This window comes from Ceraceosorus guamensis, assembly GCF_003144195.1.
Source record: "Ceraceosorus guamensis strain MCA 4658 unplaced genomic scaffold IE81scaffold_24, whole genome shotgun sequence".
Taxonomy (NCBI): domain Eukaryota; kingdom Fungi; phylum Basidiomycota; class Exobasidiomycetes; order Ceraceosorales; family Ceraceosoraceae; genus Ceraceosorus; species Ceraceosorus guamensis.
Window position 1 is genome coordinate 256495 of NW_020290019.1, and position 20535 is coordinate 277029.

General features: G+C 56.0%; 6 protein-coding genes across 6 annotated transcripts; 3 read left to right on the plus strand and 3 right to left on the minus strand.

The window, feature by feature from the left end:
• Positions 1-23: 23 nt before the first annotated feature.
• IE81DRAFT_322942 (hypothetical protein) lies at positions 24-2985 on the minus strand. The gene is made up of 3 exons (XM_025513787.1): positions 2206-2985; positions 1501-2142; positions 24-1411 (listed from the first exon to the last, which is right to left on the minus strand). The coding sequence occupies exons 1-3, from the start codon at positions 2776-2778 to the stop codon at positions 119-121; spliced, it is 2508 nt and encodes an 835-aa protein (XP_025370176.1). The 5' UTR covers positions 2779-2985; the 3' UTR covers positions 24-118.
• A 119-nt stretch (positions 2986-3104) lies between these two features.
• On the minus strand, positions 3105-6265 carry IE81DRAFT_322943 (hypothetical protein). The gene is made up of 3 exons (XM_025513788.1): positions 5705-6265; positions 5286-5634; positions 3105-5206 (listed from the first exon to the last, which is right to left on the minus strand). Exons 1-3 carry the CDS (start codon positions 6203-6205, stop codon positions 3393-3395), a joined length of 2664 nt encoding a protein of 887 aa, XP_025370177.1. The 5' UTR covers positions 6206-6265; the 3' UTR covers positions 3105-3392.
• A 505-nt stretch (positions 6266-6770) lies between these two features.
• IE81DRAFT_366194 (putative GSP1-GTP-binding protein of the ras superfamily) lies at positions 6771-8671 on the plus strand. The gene is made up of 5 exons (XM_025516993.1): positions 6771-6872; positions 6994-7031; positions 7467-7763; positions 7870-8097; positions 8169-8671. The coding sequence occupies exons 1-5, from the start codon at positions 6827-6829 to the stop codon at positions 8211-8213; spliced, it is 654 nt and encodes a 217-aa protein (XP_025370178.1). The 5' UTR covers positions 6771-6826; the 3' UTR covers positions 8214-8671.
• A 2081-nt stretch (positions 8672-10752) lies between these two features.
• On the plus strand, positions 10753-11295 carry IE81DRAFT_322946 (hypothetical protein). The gene has a single exon (XM_025513789.1). The coding sequence runs from the start codon at positions 10892-10894 to the stop codon at positions 11120-11122; it is 231 nt and encodes a 76-aa protein (XP_025370179.1). The 5' UTR covers positions 10753-10891; the 3' UTR covers positions 11123-11295.
• Positions 11296-13980: 2685 nt separating this feature from the next.
• IE81DRAFT_108870 (hypothetical protein) lies at positions 13981-17369 on the plus strand. The gene is made up of 4 exons (XM_025510070.1): positions 13981-14822; positions 14892-15145; positions 15219-15388; positions 15454-17369. The coding sequence occupies exons 1-4, from the start codon at positions 14080-14082 to the stop codon at positions 17200-17202; spliced, it is 2916 nt and encodes a 971-aa protein (XP_025370180.1). The 5' UTR covers positions 13981-14079; the 3' UTR covers positions 17203-17369.
• Positions 17370-17999: 630 nt separating this feature from the next.
• IE81DRAFT_322949 (hypothetical protein) lies at positions 18000-20329 on the minus strand. The gene is made up of 3 exons (XM_025513790.1): positions 20127-20329; positions 19498-19995; positions 18000-19401 (listed from the first exon to the last, which is right to left on the minus strand). The coding sequence occupies exons 1-3, from the start codon at positions 20187-20189 to the stop codon at positions 18073-18075; spliced, it is 1890 nt and encodes a 629-aa protein (XP_025370181.1). The 5' UTR covers positions 20190-20329; the 3' UTR covers positions 18000-18072.
• Between the last annotated feature and the right edge of the window lie 206 nt (positions 20330-20535).

Here is a 20535-nt window from a genome sequence, read left to right on the forward strand (position 1 = left end):
CTGTATTCAGATATATCTACTCCAGTCGCAAGCTTCTGATCGTCGCAATCGCAGCGCGATGCAGCAAAGAATATGGGTGACACAGGCGGTGCAAGGGGTGGGAACGGGTCTTGTAAGGTTACATCTCGAGCTCTTTGAGATCCTCCTTTGTCAGTTGAAGGCCTTCCTTCGCGTCACGCCGAGGTTTGCCAAAGAGTTTGCCGTTATGCTCGAATGCTCTATTCTTGGTGTCGCGAGGCCGCCTTGGGCCCTCATTCAGAGGCTTGCCCTCAGCGCGCTTGTCTGAAGGACTTCTATGTACGCGGTCGAGAGCGGCTTGCGCTCGCACAAGCACCCGCTGCCAGAGCGCCAATTCGTCTAGTGACGCTCCTCCATTGCTGGAGATTGCCATGGAAGTGAGCTCCTTCAGTGACTGCACAGCGTCGTGAATGATTTGATCGGGCGACCTTGTGCGCTCGTCAAGCCCGACAACGTCTAGAAGCGTGTCATCTGGGGAAGAGACCTTCCGTCTTTTGCGTGGTATGAAGGTAGCATCTGGAATCAGATCCGGACTCTCGAGAGGGATGAGCTTGTCATGTATGACGCGCAAAATGAGCTGAGCAGCGAGTGAATTGGCCTCTTCCTCGGACTGAGGCGTCACTCCGAAAATGAGTTTGGCGTTGCCGGCGACGTGTATTCTTGCGCGCATCAAGGCGACCACGGCCCCTTGAACTCGCAACCGATGAGCATCTGTCCCGTAGCCCGATCCTTTGGAGAGATCAAGGTCGAGGTCGCTTTTGAAAAGCTCAATGGACTTGGTAATGGCAATTTCGGCCGCCGCCGTGCTGCGTGCGGCAGAGGCGTAGATATTAGTCATGTGGATGCGGTAGAGTAGGGCGATGTGCTTGACCAAAGAAGGCGCCTTGGGGATCGCCGGTCTGCGAGCATCCTCAGATGACGGCTGCCGAAGGTGCATTGTATCGCGAGAAACCGCGACAATCCGACGAAGCAGGTGGATGAGTGTCTGAGCAGCCTCAGCTTTTCCCTCGGAATGGCAGAGATGCAGGAAGACGCTGATGGCGTCATCAGAGGGCCAATCCACCTTAGCAGCCGAGTCGGCTGACAGGTTGCTCAACAGACTGCTGAGAAGCTCCACGGCTCCGTGCTCGACGCACATGCGGAAGATGATTTTTCCGTTTCCGTCGTCCACCCATTGGGCATCCACAAAGCTGCTCCCTGTGCTGTCAGAAGGCTTTTCAGTATCACGAGTTCCAGCGAGATGAAGCCCCTTTGCTCTACTTGACGAATCAATACTTTGCATCTGGCCTTGGTGCTTCAAGTCAAAATCTTGGAGCTTTGCAAGGAATTCCACGATCGAAAGCGCGAAGGACTTCAGAAGCGGCTGACTTTCTGTCATGCTCATGAAAGCATTCTGTCGAGCGTGGGGTGAGCCGCGGGAGCGGTAGGCTGTACATTCAGACTTGGCTAAATGCATGCAAGCTCTGGCGATCGGGAACTCACGCTAGATGCCACTCTCAGCAGCTGGTAAACAATCACGCTAAGATGGTACCACTCCTTTTCGTCTCCGACAGCCCACCAAGACGCCTTGCCTCGCCTGAGGAGCTCGTAATTTGACTCCCATTGCGCACGGAGATTCGACCACGCTTCACACAGAACGTGCGCTAAAGCCAAGGGCACCGTTCCATCTTCAAACTGGACCCTGCGATGCAATAGCGATTGGCGAAAAATCCTAGGCGGTACGGGAATCGAAGCCGAGAGATTCGCATACACCTTCGGCCCCTCTTCCATCTCATCAGCTGCTTCGAGCATCCAGAGATAATTGCAGATGGCCCTGGTGCTCTTCGTGAAGTGCCGTAAATTCTCGCTCGACGAACTCTCGGCATTTGGGCTCGGCGCAGGAGTGTGGGTTGACGCGCCTCGAAGCTGCGGCTTGGGAGAAATAGAGGCCGTTCCTCCAGCACCCAGCCTCTTGGCGAGAGCGAGCAAGTCGGTAAAGTGGTCGTGCAGTCTCTGCTGCATCCTTGTCCTCGTGCCGTCGGAAGCGCGCCACAACGTGGCATGCTTGCCCGTGCGTTCCGCAAGAGGACCTGCAAAGAGCGCGGAATACGTGATCGCGTCAGGAGCGTGACCGGCTTTCTTCAGCTAAGCATTGAGGTGTACTGTAAGCGATTGCTTTGTTCACAGCTGCTTTCGAGTGAAACTCACCTGCTCAATTAAATCCAGGGCTTTCGAGGGCTTTGATGCTTGCGATGCGAGCGCTATCATCCGATTGTACGCTTGGATTTCATCCTTAGGTCCAAGCTTCGGGCGTTGCTCCCACATCTCCAGTCCTCTTCGATAGCTTCCTTCTGCATCACTTTGTGCCGCACGCACCAGCTCCATCAGTTGGTCGCGAAAGGCCCTTCCGTTTCTTCTGTCCTTCTCGGTGCTCCTATCTTGGGAAGAAGGAGGTCGACTCCTCAGCGGTCGTCTGCGCTCGATGGCCTTTAGCCGGATAGCACGTTCTATTTGCGACTTTGACCGATCATCCCCACTTCCGCCAAGAAGACTTGCTGATTTTCTCATGCCTTTGTCATCTTCGGCTTTGGCTCTGTCTGGAGAGGCGTGAAAGGCTCGCGCAGGGCAACCTGGATGTACGCTTCTCGAGCCCTGGGCGACCTGCGCCCTCGAGACAGGTGCAAGGTTGGCTGAACAGTGCCAGGCGGTAGTATGCAAGCTTGGAGTAAGCAAATTCCAGAGAGCGCTGCTGCATCCTTGTACGGCAAAGGAGGTCGACATAGCAAAAGAATGTTGCAATGCTTGTTGTGAGTCGCGCCTGCATGCGCTTTGGAGCTGATCCAGCGTTTAAGATAGACACACAGGTCGGCCCGCCAAGAGCACTGCCAGAGGCGCTGGCGACTTCCAATAAGGTGCCGGGGACGAGCACGCAAAGATGGTCCCAATTTGCCCGAGTCTCGTAGTCGTGGGTCGAGATATGGGATGAGGAGGTGCGCGACCCCAACAGGACGAGAGCGATTTCGAGACCGCATGACAGGTGCGCCAAGATCAATTTTTGAACACGTTCACGATTAATCACGAATTTGAATCACGAATATTCAAGATTAGGCGTCGATTTTTTTTACTGGTGTATCTTTACATGCGGGTCACGTGTCAGGCACGACGCGAGGTTTGAAGCTAGGGGCAGCATGTGCGCTACATGTTTGGGGCGGAAAGATCACAATCTTGAATTCTGAATGATCACGACTCTGTGAAGCAGACTCATCGTTGAGGTGGCAGCATTTGGATGCATCAGATTCAACAATCAAGAATCATCAGCACAGCGCCTGAGCTGCTCGACAGCAAACGCTTCGACCGTCAAAAGCGATGCTAAGTACTACCGCAGGAGTGGGACTTCAGAATGAACCGGGCATAGTGGACTTGCCACTTCTAGTACGAACTCCTCCTGACTCATGTGCCAGCTCTTCATCAGTCTCGTTCGTTCGAGCGTCATCTGGGCGCAACTTCCTACTCGGCCCTCTGTTAGCAGCGATCTTCCGACGTGTTCCCGCTTGGGAAGTTTCTTCATCACGATCTTCGGGCTCCAGTCCACTTCCAGCATTCTCAGGCTCTACACTGAGCCTGACAGAACGTCGCAGCTCGACGGGCTCTCGCGAAGGCGTTTTCGAACGGGTAGATCTGGCTCTACGAGCGGATCTTGTTTGCGGCAGCGCGGCTAGAGTGTCCTGACCTGCGAGTTCGGATCTTTCCTCGGCGCTTGGTGCCGAAGATGACTCGCCCTTGGTGGATGTCGCCCTTGTTGCTCCGCCTCGTGTGCGAGTAAGAGGGGCAGAGCCTCTGCCTACGTCCACCTCTGAATCCGGCGCAGCTTGGTGTCTTGAGAGCGTATCGAGATCAGCTGACCTTTGGCGCGTTCTGCGCTGAGGTCTCGCGTTTGCGTTGCTGATCGAGGTCGGCTCCACCGGCTCTCTAGCGGCGCGCCGACGTTCGACACTCGTAGCTGAGACAGCCTCGGATTCTGGAAAGCCGCCGGGAACTTCTTCTGCCTCAGAGGTAGGATCCGCGTGTGAGGTCTGTGTTACCGCCTGTGTTCGCTTTCTTGGACGCGCCACCCCGCGTCGCTGGGGCCTCTCAGGCTCCGGGTCCGCATCGCCGTCCTCCATCTCTGCATCTGCTGGCGGAGAAGGGGAAGGAGCTCGACGCCTGAGCGAGGAGAGAACTCTGGCAGCTCCGTGCGATGGGACTCTCCCTTGAGACGAAGCAAAAGGACTGGCTCTAGGGGGTGCATCTGTTTGAATAGCATCAGGTGTGCCTGACGACCGGCGATAAGGCGCAGTCCCGGTAGCAGAGCGCTGACCTCTCGGTGGCCCCGCAAAAGGAGACTGAGAAATCAGTAAGTTACGGGACTGCTGACCATCAAAGGTGCGGCTAGGGGTGCCGGGCGAGGATTTACTGTGTCGGGGCTTCTGTAGAGACTCTCGCAAGGAGGAACCTCCAAACGGACTGGCGGCCTTGCTGTCTGCGCTGCGCTTGTCTAGGAAGCTCACCCCTGAGCCCAATTGCCGTCCTTCTGGGGGCAAACCATCTTCCGCACTATTGCTCCTTCTGTTAGGACTGTTTCTGACTACGGCGTGCAGCAGCGACCCGACAGGATCGGTGGCATGCGAAGCAGCCCTAGGAGCATCAGCCACGGAGGGAAGCTGCCGCAAAGCACTCGTGGCGGACAGAGGACGTAGTGGATTCTTCTGCGAAAGCGCTGCCGAGCGCCCGACAGCTTCCCACGACATTGCCATTTCTTGATCAGAGTCTTCTCCGACCCCCGCGGTGTTTGCTAAGGCCCCTCGCTTGTGCTCGGTAGAGAGACCCTCTTGGATCTCCAGAAGCGTCCGCTGTACGTCGGGCAAGATGTTCCTGCTACCCTCGACCAGCTTGCGCCGGCCTTCGCGAAGCGTGCGAGCACGCTTTGCTTCCTCGACGCCTGCGCCGGCTTCGTCGTACAGAGGAGCAGGGACAGTGTCGGCTAGCCGAGCTGCAGAGAGGTAATCTCCTGCATTAATGTACCGTACCAGGAGGGTATCGAGAGCTAATGTAGCGCATTGCTGATCCAGCCCGTTGGAAGAGGTAGTCACGAATTCGTGTAGCAGTCGCTGATCCGCTGGAGACAGCGAAATTCCTAGGAGCTCTGAAACAGCGCCGACGCGAACGGGGGCTGGACCAAGAATCGCAGCTGGAAGGTGAGCGGAGGCAGAACACCGCCACAGGAGCCTATGCGTAGGGGTGACACTTACTACCGATGAAAACCCACTTGAGAAGCGAGAGCTTGCACTGCCTTTCTGCGTCAGTCCCACTCTTGCCCAAAGTGGTGAGCGCCTCGGTCGTCTTCCATGCTGAACGCAGACCCTGGACGACCGCAGTGGCTGTGACAAAACTTTCTAGCTGGAATATCGCTGCCCTATAGTGAGCTTCAGAGGCTGCGGGAGATGGAGCGGTAGGACTCGTGGCCGACAGTCGGTACAAGCTTAGCAGGAGTGAGCTTCGTTCAGCCATTGAGGGTCCAATCGCGCTTGCGCCTAGAGGTGACAAGGCACGCTGCAAGAGCGGTTGGAAATCCGCGCCTGAGAGAAGGGGCAGAGCTTCCTAGGAGCTCCTGATTATATTAGCAGCTTGCCCTAGCCAGACCATGTTCATACGATTAGAGCAGACTTACTCTATAATGGCCTCTCTCCATCAAGAAGTAGCCTTTGATGGCATTTTGATACTGCTTGGGTAACCCAACGGTCTGCGAGAATTGCTTGTGTCTGGTAGACAGGTCTTGAGCTTCAGCGGACGTGTTGATGTCGATACCGCAATCTGGAGCTCTCAAGGCTGCCGCGTGATCCAGTAAGAAGTAGTACACAATCGCATTTACCCTGGCCTTCGCGCTTGGTTCTGCCTCCTCCAGGGCTTCTGAGGTAGCATTCACCAAATCATCCACATCGGGTGGATACTTCAAGGACTGAGGGCCTGGAATGAGCAGTGCCAGCAAACGATCAATGATGAGCCCATCTGGGAAGTCGATGGCTTGGCGTGCCCGGATCTGGGCAATGAGGGTCGGAGGAAAGCGCTCGAATCCATCTGGCACCGCGAACCACGTGTGCAGAGCGCTCGGTGCGTCTATGCGCTCATATGACCCATCGCTCGCTGCTGCTGGAGAGCCCGAGATGTCCATGATGAAGTGTGAGGACGCGCAAGCTACGATGGTCGAGGACAATGTCGACCTGGGGAAACGCTCGATTTCGATCGTAGGTCACTCCACCGCTGCATGCTGCTTCCAGTCAAGTCAAGTTCTTTCGCGATGTTGACAGTACGCGTGTTAGACCACGTGACTGGCGCCAACGACTTGTAGCCCTGCGTCCACCGCGACTTCGAGTTGACGGCCGAGTCGAGCATGCCTGCAGCCCTGCAGCATCAGGTGTTGCTCGCTCGCTCGCGTGCGCGCCGTGCGCGTGCGTGCGCGCGCTGCATGGCAGCCGCTGAACAATTTTTTGAGTGGCGAGCCGCCCTGGCGGACGCCGGCTTGCGTGGCGATCTGCTGCACGCCCTTCTCGCGTCGTCCCTCGAACTTCGACAGGCACGGCAGCGCCTCGATCCATGTCGTCGAAGTTTTCAAGAAAGACGCGAGCGAATGATCACAAAGACACTTTATCTCGTCTCACCATCTACATCACCTTCGCTATCAAGCATAGCTTACTGTCGTCTCACGTCTCAGATTATCGCGCGATTCAGCATTCAATCGCTCCGCCAAGCGACCGTCTTCCATTGCGCACCTTGAAGCATACCAGTGCCCATTATGGCTGAGTCAACTCCTGAGATGCCCGCCTTCAAGCTCGTGCTTGGTGCGTACGATTCACTTGATCTCGATTTCCAGCCGCGTATGTGAGGCTTACACAGCCGCAATCCGCCGTTTTGCACTCCTGTCAACCTTCCTGTCCCCGCCGGCTTTTTCGATGCGCTCAGTCGGCGATGGAGGAACAGGCAAGACCACTTTCGTCAAGGTAAGACAAACGCGCCTGAACCATGCCAACGCTGCTAGCTGCTGGCATAAGGAGAGGCTCTAGGCTCTAGACACATCGACGGGGTTACGTAGTCTTCGACGGGACCGGAGATGGCGCGCCTTGGTTGCAGCTGGTGCCGCGTTTGCCCACTGCAGCCACCTCACAAGCCATCAATACGCTGCATCAAGTGTCCATTCGCCATCGCGCTAAGACGCTCGTGGTACCTACGAATGGTAGCGAAAGTGCAACGAGGTGACAACTCGCATTTAATCAGCCTAGCAGCTTTTTCGGGTCGTAGCTTTGAGAGGCGCGCCTCTCTGGCTCGTTCCTTTGGGGCGCTCTCGACGCCCACAAGGGGGAGCGATTGCTTCCTCAGCTTCTGAGTAGGGCTCACTCATTGAACGGCAGCTGATACATAACCTTCTCGCCCTACAGCGTCACTTGACCGGAGAGTTTGAGAAGAAGTACATCGCGACCCTGGGTGTGGAAGTGCACCCTCTCCAGTTCCACACAAACTTTGGACCCATCGTCTTCAACGTTTGGGACACTGCAGGTCAGGAGAAGTTTGGCGGTCTGCGTGATGGCTACTACATTCAGGGACAATGCGGCATTATCATGTTCGACGTAACTGGCCGCATCACCTACAAGAACGTTCCCAACTGGCACAGGGACCTTGAGCGTGTCTGCGAGAACATTCCCATTGTCCTCTGTGGCAACAAGGTCGATGTGAAGGTGAGTTCAGCTTTAGGCGCATACAGTCCCTGGAAGTAAAGGTTGCAAAGGTGGTTGCGAAAGGTAAAGCTTCTCTGACCCTCTTGACTCTTTCACGACATGACAGGAGCGAAAAGTAAAGACAGGTGCCGTCACTTTCCACAGAAAGAAGAACTTGCAATACTTTGAGATCAGTGCCAAGTCGAACTACAACTTCGAGAAGCCCTTCTTGTGGCTCGCCCGCAAGCTCGTGGGCAACCCAGCGCTGGAGTTCGCCGCTGCACCAGCTCTTGCGCCTCCCGAGGTACAGGTCGATGAAGCGCTCATGGCTGCTTACAACAAGGAGCTCGAGGTGGTGAGTACTGGGTGGAGACCTACCAGTGTCAAGGGTCGGCCGCTCATCAAGTTCCGTTCGATATTTGTCAGGCTGCCGCCGCGCCTCTTCCAGATGAAGACGACGGAGACCTCTGAATGTGTTCGCCAAGCGCTGCATCAGACCATATTGGCCTCTCCCGTTTCCGTTCGGCTCGTAGAATCAACAACTTCGTGACCACGCAAGCGATCGTACTCTGCAAAAGTTCGCCGTCTTGCCCCATAAAATGATACACCAGCCTTAAGACCAGCATTCAATGACTTCCTTCCGGGTTTGCAGAAGAGTGGTCCGAATGTCTGGGGTCATGTGTACGTCAAACAAGGCTCAGTCCAAGCCAGATCCATTCTGTATCTCCGGAACCGGGCCACCAAGGCGCTTGCACTTGCCCTGTCCGCCTCCTGGACAAGCCTTGCGCCGATAGGACTGCCCTTGATGCGTAGTCGCTGTCCCAATCGACAACGACCCGCGCGCCAGCAAAGCTGAAAGTTAGATAGGAGATGTAAGGGTTGAATGCCGGATTTCCTCGCTGACGGTTGCAACGCCAAAATTTTATCATGGGCACATCTCTAGCCTTCGCAAGCTAGCTTGAGACTGGTCGTCACTGAGCGATTCGGATCGAGCATGCTTAGTCTTCTTTTGCTCTAGCACTGACAATCTGGACCGCATGTCAAGGTCCCGACCGTTTCGTGTTAATTTTTGCGATTATTAGGTCTCGGCGATCAACAGCTGTGATGGAGTGGAACCTTGCCGTGGAAAGGTTACACTATCCAGTATTTCAGCGCTTTGTGACGCGCACAGTCTTGAGTGTGATTCGTGACTAGCAACAGTCCCACTACTTACCAAGGCGGTCAAAAGCGAGGACTATAAGACGGCTAGCACCCAAATACTATCAGAAGAACTTGGGTATTCGCGCAGAGCGCTCTTGCAAGTGCAAGCTCGAAGGGGAGCCCGTGCGGAGGGTAAATGGCCCGCGCCTCTTCTACTGCATTCGCCGGCTTCGTCATGATGTCTGAATCCAGCGACAGCTGGCCAGGCAAGGAGCGCGGCAACATGTACAAGTGACTATGTTCCTCGGCCCACCTCATCAAATTCGAGCGGCGGTCAAATGGCATCTGGAGCATCGTCCATGCAGCCACTCACCCTCTTAGCTAGAGGGAGAAGCCAGGATCCTTGACTACGAGTGAGTCCGGCAACTGCTTGTAGCACCACATCGTCGTGCTCCTGCTTCTGCCCTCCGCGTGTCGTGTCTCTTTCGTCTGCCAACGCTTCGTCGATCCGAACCCATGGCGCGATAGCTCTGAGCGTGTGAAATTGCTAGCATTGAGGAACGCAACATTGCAAGTCACGATTGGCGGACTTTTGAGATGATTAGGTTCCCAGTCTTGAGATGAGCATCTAGGCACAAACCCCACGGAAGCCTATGCTAGTATTCACGGTAATGAATACTGTGACTCTCGATCCAGTTGAAGAGCCCGCGATCCACGCCTAAGTCGATTGCGTCACGAGGACGACTCGGCATTCACGATCTATCCACGGATCCGTGAGTGGTTCTCATGTTCGAGGCACGCAGGCGGGAGCACCGAAGGCTCCATCTCTCGTCCAAAGATCGGTTCTCGCAGCGGGTTGGGCGTCAGGCCCGACCCTGGTGCATGGAAGCCAAGCGATATATAGATTCATGCGCCTGAGGCGTCTATATCTTGGAAAATTCCGACAATCACGTGAATCACTCGTGACTCTTTGACTCAATAAGGACTGTTCGTGTGCGCAAATCCATCGTATTATTAAAACAATTATTGCATTCAAGATTCACAATTCTCATTCGGATGTGGGACGAATTTCCGTCCCTGTTGGATTTTGCCGAGGTTCCATGGCCTCGCTTAGAGGATCGTTCTTTATCGGCGCCGCTGTGTGATCTTGCTCGCCTGCCTGAGGATAGGCAGGGACGCAACGTCCCGTATGCATGGCAGTCACGAGTCTTATTTGGTGCCTACTGTACAGCAGGGACGTCGGACTTTCAAAGGTGCGTGGTCGCGAGCATCGCCGCGACTCGTGGGCACTCCAGAGGCGATCGAGAAGCCCTTTCCACTCAAACTCGAGAGCGCGGCGAATGAGCAAATAATTTCACAAGTCCCTTCTGATGGCAATCAAACTAGGAGAAGGAACGTCAAGCTGGCGCACCTGCCCTAAGCGCCGCCATTCGCGCAATCAAGCCGATGCAGCTCCCAATGGCTGCTGTCTGTCCGCCCGGCTACAGAACCAGTCAATCGTGAAGCTGTACAGCAACCTAGTCGAGCTTGACCGCCGTAGAGGCGAGCTTGGCTGCAAGAGCAAGTAGTGTCTGAGGGTGGGGAGATGGCGCGCGATTCTTTGCACGAGACCATTTAAGAAAGTGCGCGCAAAAGCTTGAGAGGAGGTACGATCGGAAGGCGTCGTGCCCGCCAATGGCTGAAGCGACACGGTCCGTCGTGACAGCTTTCTGTCCTTGCCTTCATGTGTCAACGAACAAGCCAAGGGCGGAGGACCTTCGATGACGTTCGACATTATCTGCATCCCCACCTCAGCGGACTTGGTCTAACTTTGGACCGCGCGTGATTGCACGGACCAAAATTAGCGACATGTGACAGATTAGAGAGACTTGCTGCGATGATTCAAATTGCGAGGCTTCAGACCGAGCGCCGGCACGAGCCTCGATAAGAGTCCAAAAAGATTCCTGAAGAAAGTGAAGGCTCGTGAAATATCAAGGAGAGTAGAACGTTGAAGGCTGATGCACTTCGGAATGCGTTCTAAGTGCCCAGCGAAGTCGCACAAGTCAAGCTCAAGAAGAAAAAGCACGAAGGGTGGCGGGTCGAATGGGAGAGTGCTCGTCTTCTTAGTCTCGCGAGTCTTCTTGTCGACTACCGCTGAATGTGATCAAGTGCCGCGAGGGGCGAATGCATGTCCACGAGCCGTCTCTTCGAGAGCGATGGCACGTTGCGCTCTCAAAGGACAAGCACAGTCCAGTCAGTAGTTGCCAACCAATAGTCGCTTGATCCAACCTACTGCGAGATCGGAGAATTTCGTTGACCCTCGGCAATCTGTTCTCTGCATGAGCGTTCGGCAGGAACCTGCAAGCGTGGTCGTCAAGCCTTCCTGCACACTCGCGAGAGGTACTACTGTAGCATGTGACTGTGCTCGTAAGTGTCAGGGAATCAGCACGTCATGGCCGTGGCACTGGGGCACTCCTCGAAGTTCAGGAAAGGCTGATGCTACAACACTCACGCCTGCTGGCTGCTGGCTTTCACTTGGGGTCTTGACGCCGCTGCGCGAGAGTTCGGTGTCAAGGCTCTAGTTCTAGGCGGCGCCTGGGCCGAGGGTCTCTCTCTGCAGAGTCAGCTCTGTGCATGAGCTGCAGAGCATGGTCGAAAGCGATCGCCGTGGAGAACGCCACCTCAGCCGCAGATGCATCGAAGCCTGGACTTTGGTGCCGAAGCTGCAGCGGAACGCGGCGATGTCGCCTCCAAGTCGACCGTCGCAGCAGAGCTCACTTTGGAGCCAGCGACGTCGTCGACGATCCGCCTCGGACTAATCCAATATTCGTGATTGCATGCTGTTGTGCCTGTGGGCCTTGTTGAAGAAATTCGCTGCGCTTTGCGACTTGCTAATCACGGAAATAGCTCCTTTTGCGCCTCTGCTAGCGGGAGATGAGCTGTCCCAATCTCTGCGCTCGCATGAGCCACGAAGTCGCGATTCGGTGCGTCAAAGCTTCGTGTAGCCCCAAGTGCGGGATGTGGTGCGTAACTTGGGCAGAAATGCTTCGAGGCGATAGAATTGTGAATTAGATGCATTAGATGCTGTTCAAAAGCCCAACCCTTTGCTCTGTCATGTGGGTCGGTTGAGGGAGACAGATAGCCTCTGTTGCGTCGCGGGCGATCCCGACGAACGGTGTCTGAAGATCCTGCCTGGTGTGATCGAATTAGTTGGCCCTCTTTCCAAGCGGGTGGGCACTTTTCGCGTAGTTTACCACCTCTGACCCGATCAACACGTATTGAGAACCAGTGAGTCTGACCGCACAACAGCGTGGCCAGGGTCTGGGAAATGAAGGGTCAGACGGAGGAGTGTGGACAAGATGATCCTGGCGCATGGGATGAAAATGTAAAGCTCGTTTGCTGGATTTTTGCGTGAATGCACGGGTCGAGACGCGCCTGAGTCAGACTTTTGCCTAATCTCTCCATGCCCCCTCTTGCTGCTCATCCAATCCACGTGTGGGGCAGGAATCATCTCACGAATAGCGATCCTCACTTCTTGGCTGCCAATACACGTAGCAGCACAGATCCCTTGCGTCCAAGTACAGACCTTCTACTACACCACATCTTTACGACCTTTGCAAGCCACTTCTCGCTTGCGGGTCCGAGCGACAAGCCCACACACCCGACAGTGCTGTCTCGAAATATCTTTCGCGTTTTTTTCCCGGCCTTGCAGTAAACTTACAACTCTTCTCGACGCTTCTTTCTCGGCCTCGTCTTCGATCGACGATCTCTGCGAGCTCATCGCCAAGCTTATCGGTGAGATACCGAGCAACAGCAACTCTCTGAATAGACGTCAAGTTACCAAAGACTCACGAGCAACAGCGACTTTCTCCTAGTCGGAGCGAAGTGCTACTTCAGGTCGTGGCCGGTCCATGAACTCTTCTGTTTGGGACTGATGGGAAGATATCTTGGGCGACGCCCTGAAGTCTACGCTGTGGGGACGACGAGATACTCATCAAAAGATCACTTGCTCGTCACTACTGTCGAGCTCGTATCGACGAAGCTCCTTTGAACCCATGGCTCGGCTGCCAGCCGGCAACGCAAAACATAGCTCTGACTAACTCCGCCTCGGTCTTGATCACGGATCAGACCTAGCGCAGACAGACTTGCCAGCAGCAGACCTCGATATTCACAAGATCGAGTTCCCAAATTCACGCTTGTGACTCACGACTCCCAACTCCTGTCGGGTGCTCAACAGTCGTGCGTTTCTCTCTCACCTTCGCCAGCCTCGCTTGCGCTCTGGTCAGCGCACAGAGAGATTCGTTCACAGTCCGGATGGTATCGCTATTCACGTGATTCCCCCATCCATCACAAAAAAAATACCCGCAGCTCAGTCAATTCGACAACGCTGATACGGGGAACTCAAGGTCGTAGCTCTGCACCAGCATCAACTTCACAATTAAGCAAATCGCAGCATTAGTGTCACCTGAGGTGCGACATTCCCAGGCCGCGGCAAGACACTCGACCTTAGACTATAGGAGAAACACATGCATGGCGTCTACTGCATGACTGCCATCTGTTTTGGATCAGCGATCCAGGAAAGCTGTGCGCTGCTGCTGCTTGGTAATCTAGCCTTGTAGCAGCAATCACGACTGGCCAGTCTGGGTACAAGTCCTGGGCTGCCTGAGCACTTATCATAACAAGCGTCTCTGTTGAATTCAGAGTCCTGCTGTCTGCACAACGGTGGGCGTACATTTAAGTTGCCCCTCGCGAAGGACTGCTGCTGTCGGCACATCAGCTCCTCTAACAATCTCGATCTGGTCCGACCTTGTCGCTCGCCACCTGGGCTGACCGCGGCTCTTCATCTAGGGGAACCATCGGGCACCTTGTCTGCCTCACATCAACGGCGGAGCTGGCGAACGGGAAAGAACTGTGCGCGCTCATCTTCATCTCGATGCCGTCCAAATCAGTCACAGCGTACACGCGTCGGTACTTCATCGCACAACTGATCGGTACTTCATCAGCTTCCTTGCGGTCCATATAGCTTCAGAAGAGAAGCTGTCGATCGAGGGACTGCCATCTGCGCCACTTTGCACTTGTACAATCACTCCATAGACGCACTTGCCATCTGGACTCGCAAGTGTGACTACCGAAATCGCCTTTGGTCCTGCCACGACCTTCGAGGACGCCTCAGGCTTTCGCGGAGGCGTGCTGCGCTACCGCTTTCGAACGACCCACCATGGACTCTATGCCACCTCATTTGAAGCCACCAGGGCTGGAAGCGGAGCTGCCTGCTCCCATATGCGCGGCATCAAGAGAAGATACACTCTTGCCTTTGGGACATGAGAAAGTCAACGCACGCCATAGCTTTGGTGGTAGGCTAGATCCTCGGCAGCCGGAACTGTCGTCTCCTTCCAAGGCCTCTAGTCCTGGAGCATCTGGCAGCCCGCTCGGTCTTGGTCAGGAATCTCGACCACCGTCCAAGATAAGTCACTCGAGCAGCTCAGCATCGCAGCAGAGCTCGACGGGACCTCTGGATGTGCGGTATGACAAAGTCTCAGCTTGCATTGAAGGTCACCGCCCAGGTCGAGAGGTTCAAGATGTCAATCCCCTTGCAGAGCGTCATGTTCACCGCGACTACTCGCACGCAAATCCTCAAGTGTCCAATCAAATGGATCTTGGGGGCTCTGTAGATGGATTTCAGGCGCATCACGTCAACAGTAGATACTCCGGTGCCATCCACGACTGGCAGCAACAGTACCCGACAGCCTCGCACCAAGGTTACGCTCCGTTCGATAATCAGCAATCGGCGCACGATGCTAAGGTGTCGTCTTCGGGTTCGCGCGCGTGGCCTACAGCACATCACTCTCCTACTGCAGCGTCCTTGTCCCGCTTCGTCGGCTACGACGGATCTGCCCAAGGGCCGTGGTTTGGCCCAACCTCGTCGATGAGGAGCGGAGAGCTGGAAGTCGGATCACATCCGTAAGTGGGCCAACGTGGGCACGACCGGAACGGCCTACTGATTCATGCTATCCCCGCACATCTCTACAGGGGTGGACAACGTCCTCATGCCTGGTCGCCATCAGGGACAGTCGCAGAGCCCGCCGCGCCATTTCCAAGCTGTCATTCTGCTGGTTGGACCGCTTCAAGAGCGGAGCGCTATGCATTCCCGACGCCACAAAGTCCTTCGGCAATCACTGCGCAGCGTGCAGCTCACCCGAGCCTCCACGCACAGACGCGGCCTTTGAGCGAAGCTGCCGCAGTCGGCGGCGAAACGGAATTCAGCATCTTCGTGGGTGATCTCAGTGAGTGCCGTCATTGCAGGTCACGCCTTCCCATTGCCCGGGCTTCGCTGAAGAGGGCCGGGATGCCTTGCAGGCCCACACGTTCTAGAGGAAGATCTGGTGTCTTCTTTCTTGAGCCCACCGCTTTACCCACCGAGTCATCCTATCTCCATTGCCAGAGCACATGCACAGCAAGCTCGGGGCGACTACAGTCCGCCTCTCCGGTGGGGCCCCGCACCTTTCAGGAGCACCAAGTCTGCCAAGGTGAGAGGTGTCTTCTGTGCCTTCAAGTCCGGGAGATGTTGCTGAGACTCCTCTTGATGCTGCAGATCATGACGGACCCGAGTACCGGAGCATCTCGAGGCTTTGGATTTGTTCGATTTGTGGACGTGGAGGACTGCAATCGCGCGCTCACAGAGATGCAAGGCGTGGTGATTACTCCGGCAAGTGGTCTTGGCCCGGGTCGACCACTGCGGGTCTGCACGGCCACACCCAAGAATCGCAATTCGAGCGGGGCAGGCTCGCCTCTAACAGCACCATCGAGCGCAGTGGACGGGCTAAGATCAGGTGGACCACGGGAAGCGTACGCCAACGCGCAATCAGTGTATACGACTGCTGGGAGGCCTGTGCCGCCGGGACCAGGCCCGGCCCCAAATTACCCGTTAGGGATTGATGCGTCCTTCTATGCTGGACACCAAGATGGCATATCCGCTCCGCCAGGCGGTGCGGCCCGCGTCGGCGACGAGTACGGAGCAGCTACTGGTTACGGAGTTCAGTCGCCACTCCCTTTCTCAGCCTCACGTAGCGAGGTCGCGGTGTCTATACTGCCTCCACCGACCATGCCAGCAAAATTAGAGCCGGTGTCAGAGATGCCCAGCATGGGAGGAACCAATAGCGCGATGGACCCAAACAATACGACTGTCTTCGTCGGTGGGCTATCGAGCCTGATCTCCGAGGAGACGCTCAAGACGTTCTTCGTACCATTTGGGGAGATCACCTACGTCAAGATTCCTCCTGGCAAAGGTTGCGGTTTCGTTCAATTTGTCAACAAAGGGGATGCTCAAAGAGCGATTGAGCGAATGCAGGGCTTTCCAATTGGCGGAGGTCGTATTCGACTGAGTTGGGGCCGAAGTCAAGGTGATAAAGCTGCAGCCGCTGCAGCTAATGCTGCAGCCCAGGCTACCCAAATCGGACAGCTTGCAAATTTGAGCGGTCTAGGGAGCTTGAATGCGCAGCAGCTCACACAATTGGCAGGCCTCAGCTCCGCACTGAGCGCCGTACAAAACGCTCGCCCACTAGCGGCCCCTTCTGCGTCCACACCAGCAGCGCTACCGACGTCTGACTTGCTACGTCACCTGTCAGCTTTCTCAGAAGCCGCAGCCCAAGGTAATAGCAACTTAGCTGGCCACGGAACCAGTTCCACCAATGGCGCAGCGCCGCCCCTACCAATCGGCACTGGCCTCAGCTCCCACTCTAGCCTTCCGCTGCCATCAGGCGCGAGCACCCACAATGAGCAAAACGGTCCGATACCCGGCGTCTCCTCAAGCTCCGACTTTTTGCAGCAAAGGCCGCGCGAAGATTTCCAAGCGCATGGTGGACAGCGTTCGGGAATCAACCCTGCTGAGGTGCAGCATCACTTGGAGGCCTTGCTTCAGTCGCTCGGGCGAGGCGCATCAAGTCCAACTACTGCTCAACAGGGTGCAAGTGAGCTCGCTGATCGCTTTGCTTCCTTTGGCATTCGCGCTCCAAGTGCGGTCCAGACCGGGGGGTCGTACCGCGTCGACAGTACCGAGCGCGTGCGTAGCCAGACGTACGACACCACTCACTACTCTGTGCAGCAAGCGGAACCGCAACCGCAACCGCAACCGCAGCCTCCGTCTCTGCCCCTCTCCGCGAGGCCTCAATCACAGCCTTGGAATCAGCCAGGTGGCGCACCTCGATCAGCGCTGCCTGCTTATCTGCGCCCTTCCGAAGCTGCAGAGACCTGGTCCAGGCCTGATATGTTCTCTCCCTTCTCGCCCGTCTCTTCGCCCCAGCCGAGACACGACGCTTCGTCTGAGCGAGAGCGCACACCGTGAAGAGCACGGCCGCCTGCTTCATTGGCCATAGTGATCTGGCTCGAACACACCAGCATCTCGTTCTCGCTCAGCACAATCCAATACCAGCGCATGCGCTCTATCTGATACCACTTGATGCAAAGTGATCAGCCGACCTCGCTGTGTGCACGCCCCTAGGCCGGTCATCGTTCTGTCCCATATGAGATCCAACAAAACCAGAATGGACCTTCTGACCACTTGAAGCAAGGTCCACGACCCTCGCTTCACTTTGTACCCTTGCCCTGTTAGCTCGACGCTGGTCCCCAAATCGCATAGCATACGCACTCAGTCTAGTCTTGCTCCAAATGTTGGCCCTATGCCATGGCTCCGACGCAACAGTCGTACATGTTCGACCCCTCGCAAAGTCCTTTCTCCCCATCGCTGCTCAAATAGAGTGCAATTGGTCTTTTCATCCTTCTTCCATTCTGTCTCACGCCCTCTCCTCCCAGCACCATTCCACATGGTTCCTACCTGCCGACGTCAAAAGATAGTGCGCAAATGTACCGCCTTGTTTTCCCTTTCAACCCTTTGCTCTTCACTTGCACCACCTCTGCAGTCCTTCGCCGTCACCAGCTTTCGCGACGATCCGCTCTCACCGTCAGGCACCTTGTCACTCACGCTTTCTTCTGCACACGCGTTTTTTGCTCGCTGTACAAAGCTAAATTCATGCCTCTTGACCTTTGGTCGACCATCGACTCGCCGAGATCTTGTTCTACGAGCAGTCTAATCAAGACGTTGCCGCGGCGCCTATAGCACTCATTCCGAGCTTGAGGTGTGTTCATCAGATGTATTGCAGGCAAATTTGATGAGAGAAGCTGGTTTGAATAGTGTACAATGCATGATGTTCCGTCTTCACCTGACGCTCAAAGGCGGCTCTACGCCAGGAACGGCTCCCCACTCGAAAGCGTCCGCAGCGAAGAGCTGCAATACAGCTCGAGGCAAGTCCGTCTCCTTTGGTGCTTGGTCCGCAAATGGGTCTGCTGCTTTCGCTGCTGCTCCCAGCCCTGTAGTGGGCCCTGATGCGAAGGCGCTCGTTCCAAAGGCGCTGTTCACACTCTGATTGCTCGCACCTACTCCGAAGGCAGAAGTCGATGGTGAAGCATTGCTCGGTGCTCCGAAAGCCGAGTTCGATGCCATGGGCCCCGGCGCAGCAGATCCGAAAGCAGACGCGCCGAAAGCGCTGGGAGCGCCAAAAGCCGACTGCGTTTGCGCTGGCAAATTGGATCCAAAGGTTGAAGGATTCGGCGCGCCGAAAGCAGACGAGGGAGCAGGGGGTGCACCGAATGCCGACGATTTGCTGGGGGCGCCGAAAGCGCTTGGAGAGCCAAAGGCGCTCGCACCGCTCTGCTGCGGCCGTGCACCAAACGCTGAGGTGGAAGCTGGCGCAGGGGATGCGTTGACGGCACCGAATGCGCTCGGCTTGTTAAATGCGCTGGACGTGTTGGAGCCTGCGTTTGCACCAAATGCCGAAGTCGTGCCAAAAGCGCTTGGACCTGCCGTCGAGCCAAATGCGCTTCCGGTGTTTGGCGTAGTTGTGCTGCCAAAAGCGCTTGGAGCTGCCGCGCTTCCAAAGGCACTGGGCTTTGAAGCGCTGCCAAAAGCGCTGGCCGCGGAAGGTGACCCGAAAGCGCTGGGGGTGTTCGTCGAGCCAAAGGCGCTTGAAGCAGATGTCGCACCAAAAGCACTAGGCGCAGAAGTGGCCCCAAAAGCGCTCGGGGCCGAGGTCGCACCAAACGCGCTAGGGGCAGCTGATGAACCAAATGCGCTTCCCGAAGCAGGCGCACCGAATGCCTTTGGAGCTTGCGCTCCGAAGGCGCTGGTGGAGCCGAAGGCGCTGATCGAGGGAGCAGCAGCCCCAAAAGCGCTCGTGCTGCCAAAGCCAGAATTCGAGGCAGCGGGCGCACCAAAAGCCGAACTACTACCGGAGCCGAAAGCGGATGTGGAGCCGAAAGCAGACGTCGATGGAGCGCCTGAGCCGAAGGCACTCGTGCTTGCTCCTTGTGGCTGAGAAAACGCGCTGGCAGTGTTGCCGCCACGGGTATTCGTGCCGTACTTGTTGTTGAAGTCGTTCAGCGATTGCTGTTGATTGGACGCCGCTTTACGATATGCAGCTTGCGTATCTCTCAAGATCGCCTCGTACTCTGCATCTGCGGCAGCATTGAGTTGCGCTTCCAAATTGACCTTTGGACGGCATATGAGAGACGCAAGATGAGCATGCAGCTCCATCGCTCCCGCTGTACGTTGCGAAGCCCACATGAGGACGTGTGCTGTACTCACATACTCGTTGCCCCTCCCTTGAGCCACAAGCTCGATGGCCTTCAATCGCATTTCCTCCGGGGACACGTCTCCAGTGTCTTTCAGGGAAGGCTCATTCCGAGCTGGCCCGTAGCTGCTCAATTTCCAAAGAGGCCTGTTCTGCGCTTTCACATCGTCCGCGATATTGTGTGGCGAGAGCTCCGCGCTTCCCGCTTTCCACGCGATGCCAGTGATACCTGGCGGCAGACCTTGCACTCCACCTGCGATTTGATTCGCGGATATGTTGGTTGACTGGGCATTGTTGCCGAAGCTCGATGGTCGACCGAACGCGCTGACCGCCCCGAATGCCGAAGCTCCTGCTCCCGAGCCGCCAGTAGTGCTCACACCAAAGGTCGAGGGAGGGGCGAAAGCACTACCTCTCCCAGAACCAGTGTTGTTCTTGTTGCCTCCAGCCACCCACACGTTGTTGCCGGTGGATGCACCAAAGGTGCTGCCTCCTGCTTGCCCATTGCGAGGATGCTAGACAAGTCGCATCCATGTAACGAGTGCACAGGAGAGGATGTTAGCTCCGGTCATGGATGTGCTCCGCGCTTGTTCATTTCGAATGTCGCCTCCCCCACCCTCTGATGTGTTTCACTGGACGGACTCACCTCGTTCTTGCAAGCATCTCCAAATCGGCACTGCCCTCGAAGAAAGTATGAGCAGACGACCATGATTGAACTGCACTACAACACCTGAGCCGGCAAGCCTCGGTAAGCAGATTCTCTGGGTGGCGATCACGTTTGAAGCCGGGGACGACGATTTTGTTGAATCATGTCGTCTGCTCACAGTCACGATTCTTCATCCGTGATGGTCGTCCGGTAAGGGACGTTGAACCATGCATCGCGATCCTAGCTGCGTCCAATCACGCATCATGCACACAGCTCACGACTCACGTGACTGCAGATTGACGACACATATTTGATAGCGATGCAAGGAGTCACGTGAGCATGCTACTCTGGCCGGTCGTGTTCGCTCACAAAATCTTGGACTCGAAATCGAATTTCGAGACCATGCACG

Coding starts and splice junctions, on each gene's coding strand:
- IE81DRAFT_322942 (XM_025513787.1), bottom strand. CDS start 2,778: ATGTCGACCTCCTTTGCCGTACAAGGATGCAGCAGCGCTCTCTGGAAT. Junction 2,143..2,205: donor CCCTGGATTTAATTGAGCAG/GTGAGTTTCACT, acceptor CTCAATGCTTAG/CTGAAGAAAGCCGGTCACGC. Junction 1,412..1,500: donor TGCTGAGAGTGGCATCTAGC/GTGAGTTCCCGA, acceptor CACGCTCGACAG/AATGCTTTCATGAGCATGAC.
- IE81DRAFT_322943 (XM_025513788.1), bottom strand. CDS start 6,205: ATGGACATCTCGGGCTCTCCAGCAGCAGCGAGCGATGGGTCATATGAG. Junction 5,635..5,704: donor TGGAGAGAGGCCATTATAGA/GTAAGTCTGCTC, acceptor AGGAGCTCCTAG/GAAGCTCTGCCCCTTCTCTC. Junction 5,207..5,285: donor CAAGTGGGTTTTCATCGGTA/GTAAGTGTCACC, acceptor TTCTTGGTCCAG/CCCCCGTTCGCGTCGGCGCT.
- IE81DRAFT_366194 (XM_025516993.1), top strand. CDS start 6,827: ATGGCTGAGTCAACTCCTGAGATGCCCGCCTTCAAGCTCGTGCTTG. Junction 6,873..6,993: donor CGCCTTCAAGCTCGTGCTTG/GTGCGTACGATT, acceptor CGATGCGCTCAG/TCGGCGATGGAGGAACAGGC. Junction 8,098..8,168: donor ACAACAAGGAGCTCGAGGTG/GTGAGTACTGGG, acceptor GATATTTGTCAG/GCTGCCGCCGCGCCTCTTCC.
- IE81DRAFT_322946 (XM_025513789.1), top strand. CDS start 10,892: ATGCGTTCTAAGTGCCCAGCGAAGTCGCACAAGTCAAGCTCAAGAAGA.
- IE81DRAFT_108870 (XM_025510070.1), top strand. CDS start 14,080: ATGGACTCTATGCCACCTCATTTGAAGCCACCAGGGCTGGAAGCGGAG. Junction 14,823..14,891: donor CTGGAAGTCGGATCACATCC/GTAAGTGGGCCA, acceptor ACATCTCTACAG/GGGTGGACAACGTCCTCATG. Junction 15,146..15,218: donor CATCTTCGTGGGTGATCTCA/GTGAGTGCCGTC, acceptor GATGCCTTGCAG/GCCCACACGTTCTAGAGGAA.
- IE81DRAFT_322949 (XM_025513790.1), bottom strand. CDS start 20,189: ATGGTCGTCTGCTCATACTTTCTTCGAGGGCAGTGCCGATTTGGAGAT. Junction 19,996..20,126: donor GAGATGCTTGCAAGAACGAG/GTGAGTCCGTCC, acceptor CGACTTGTCTAG/CATCCTCGCAATGGGCAAGC. Junction 19,402..19,497: donor AAGGGAGGGGCAACGAGTAT/GTGAGTACAGCA, acceptor TGCCGTCCAAAG/GTCAATTTGGAAGCGCAACT.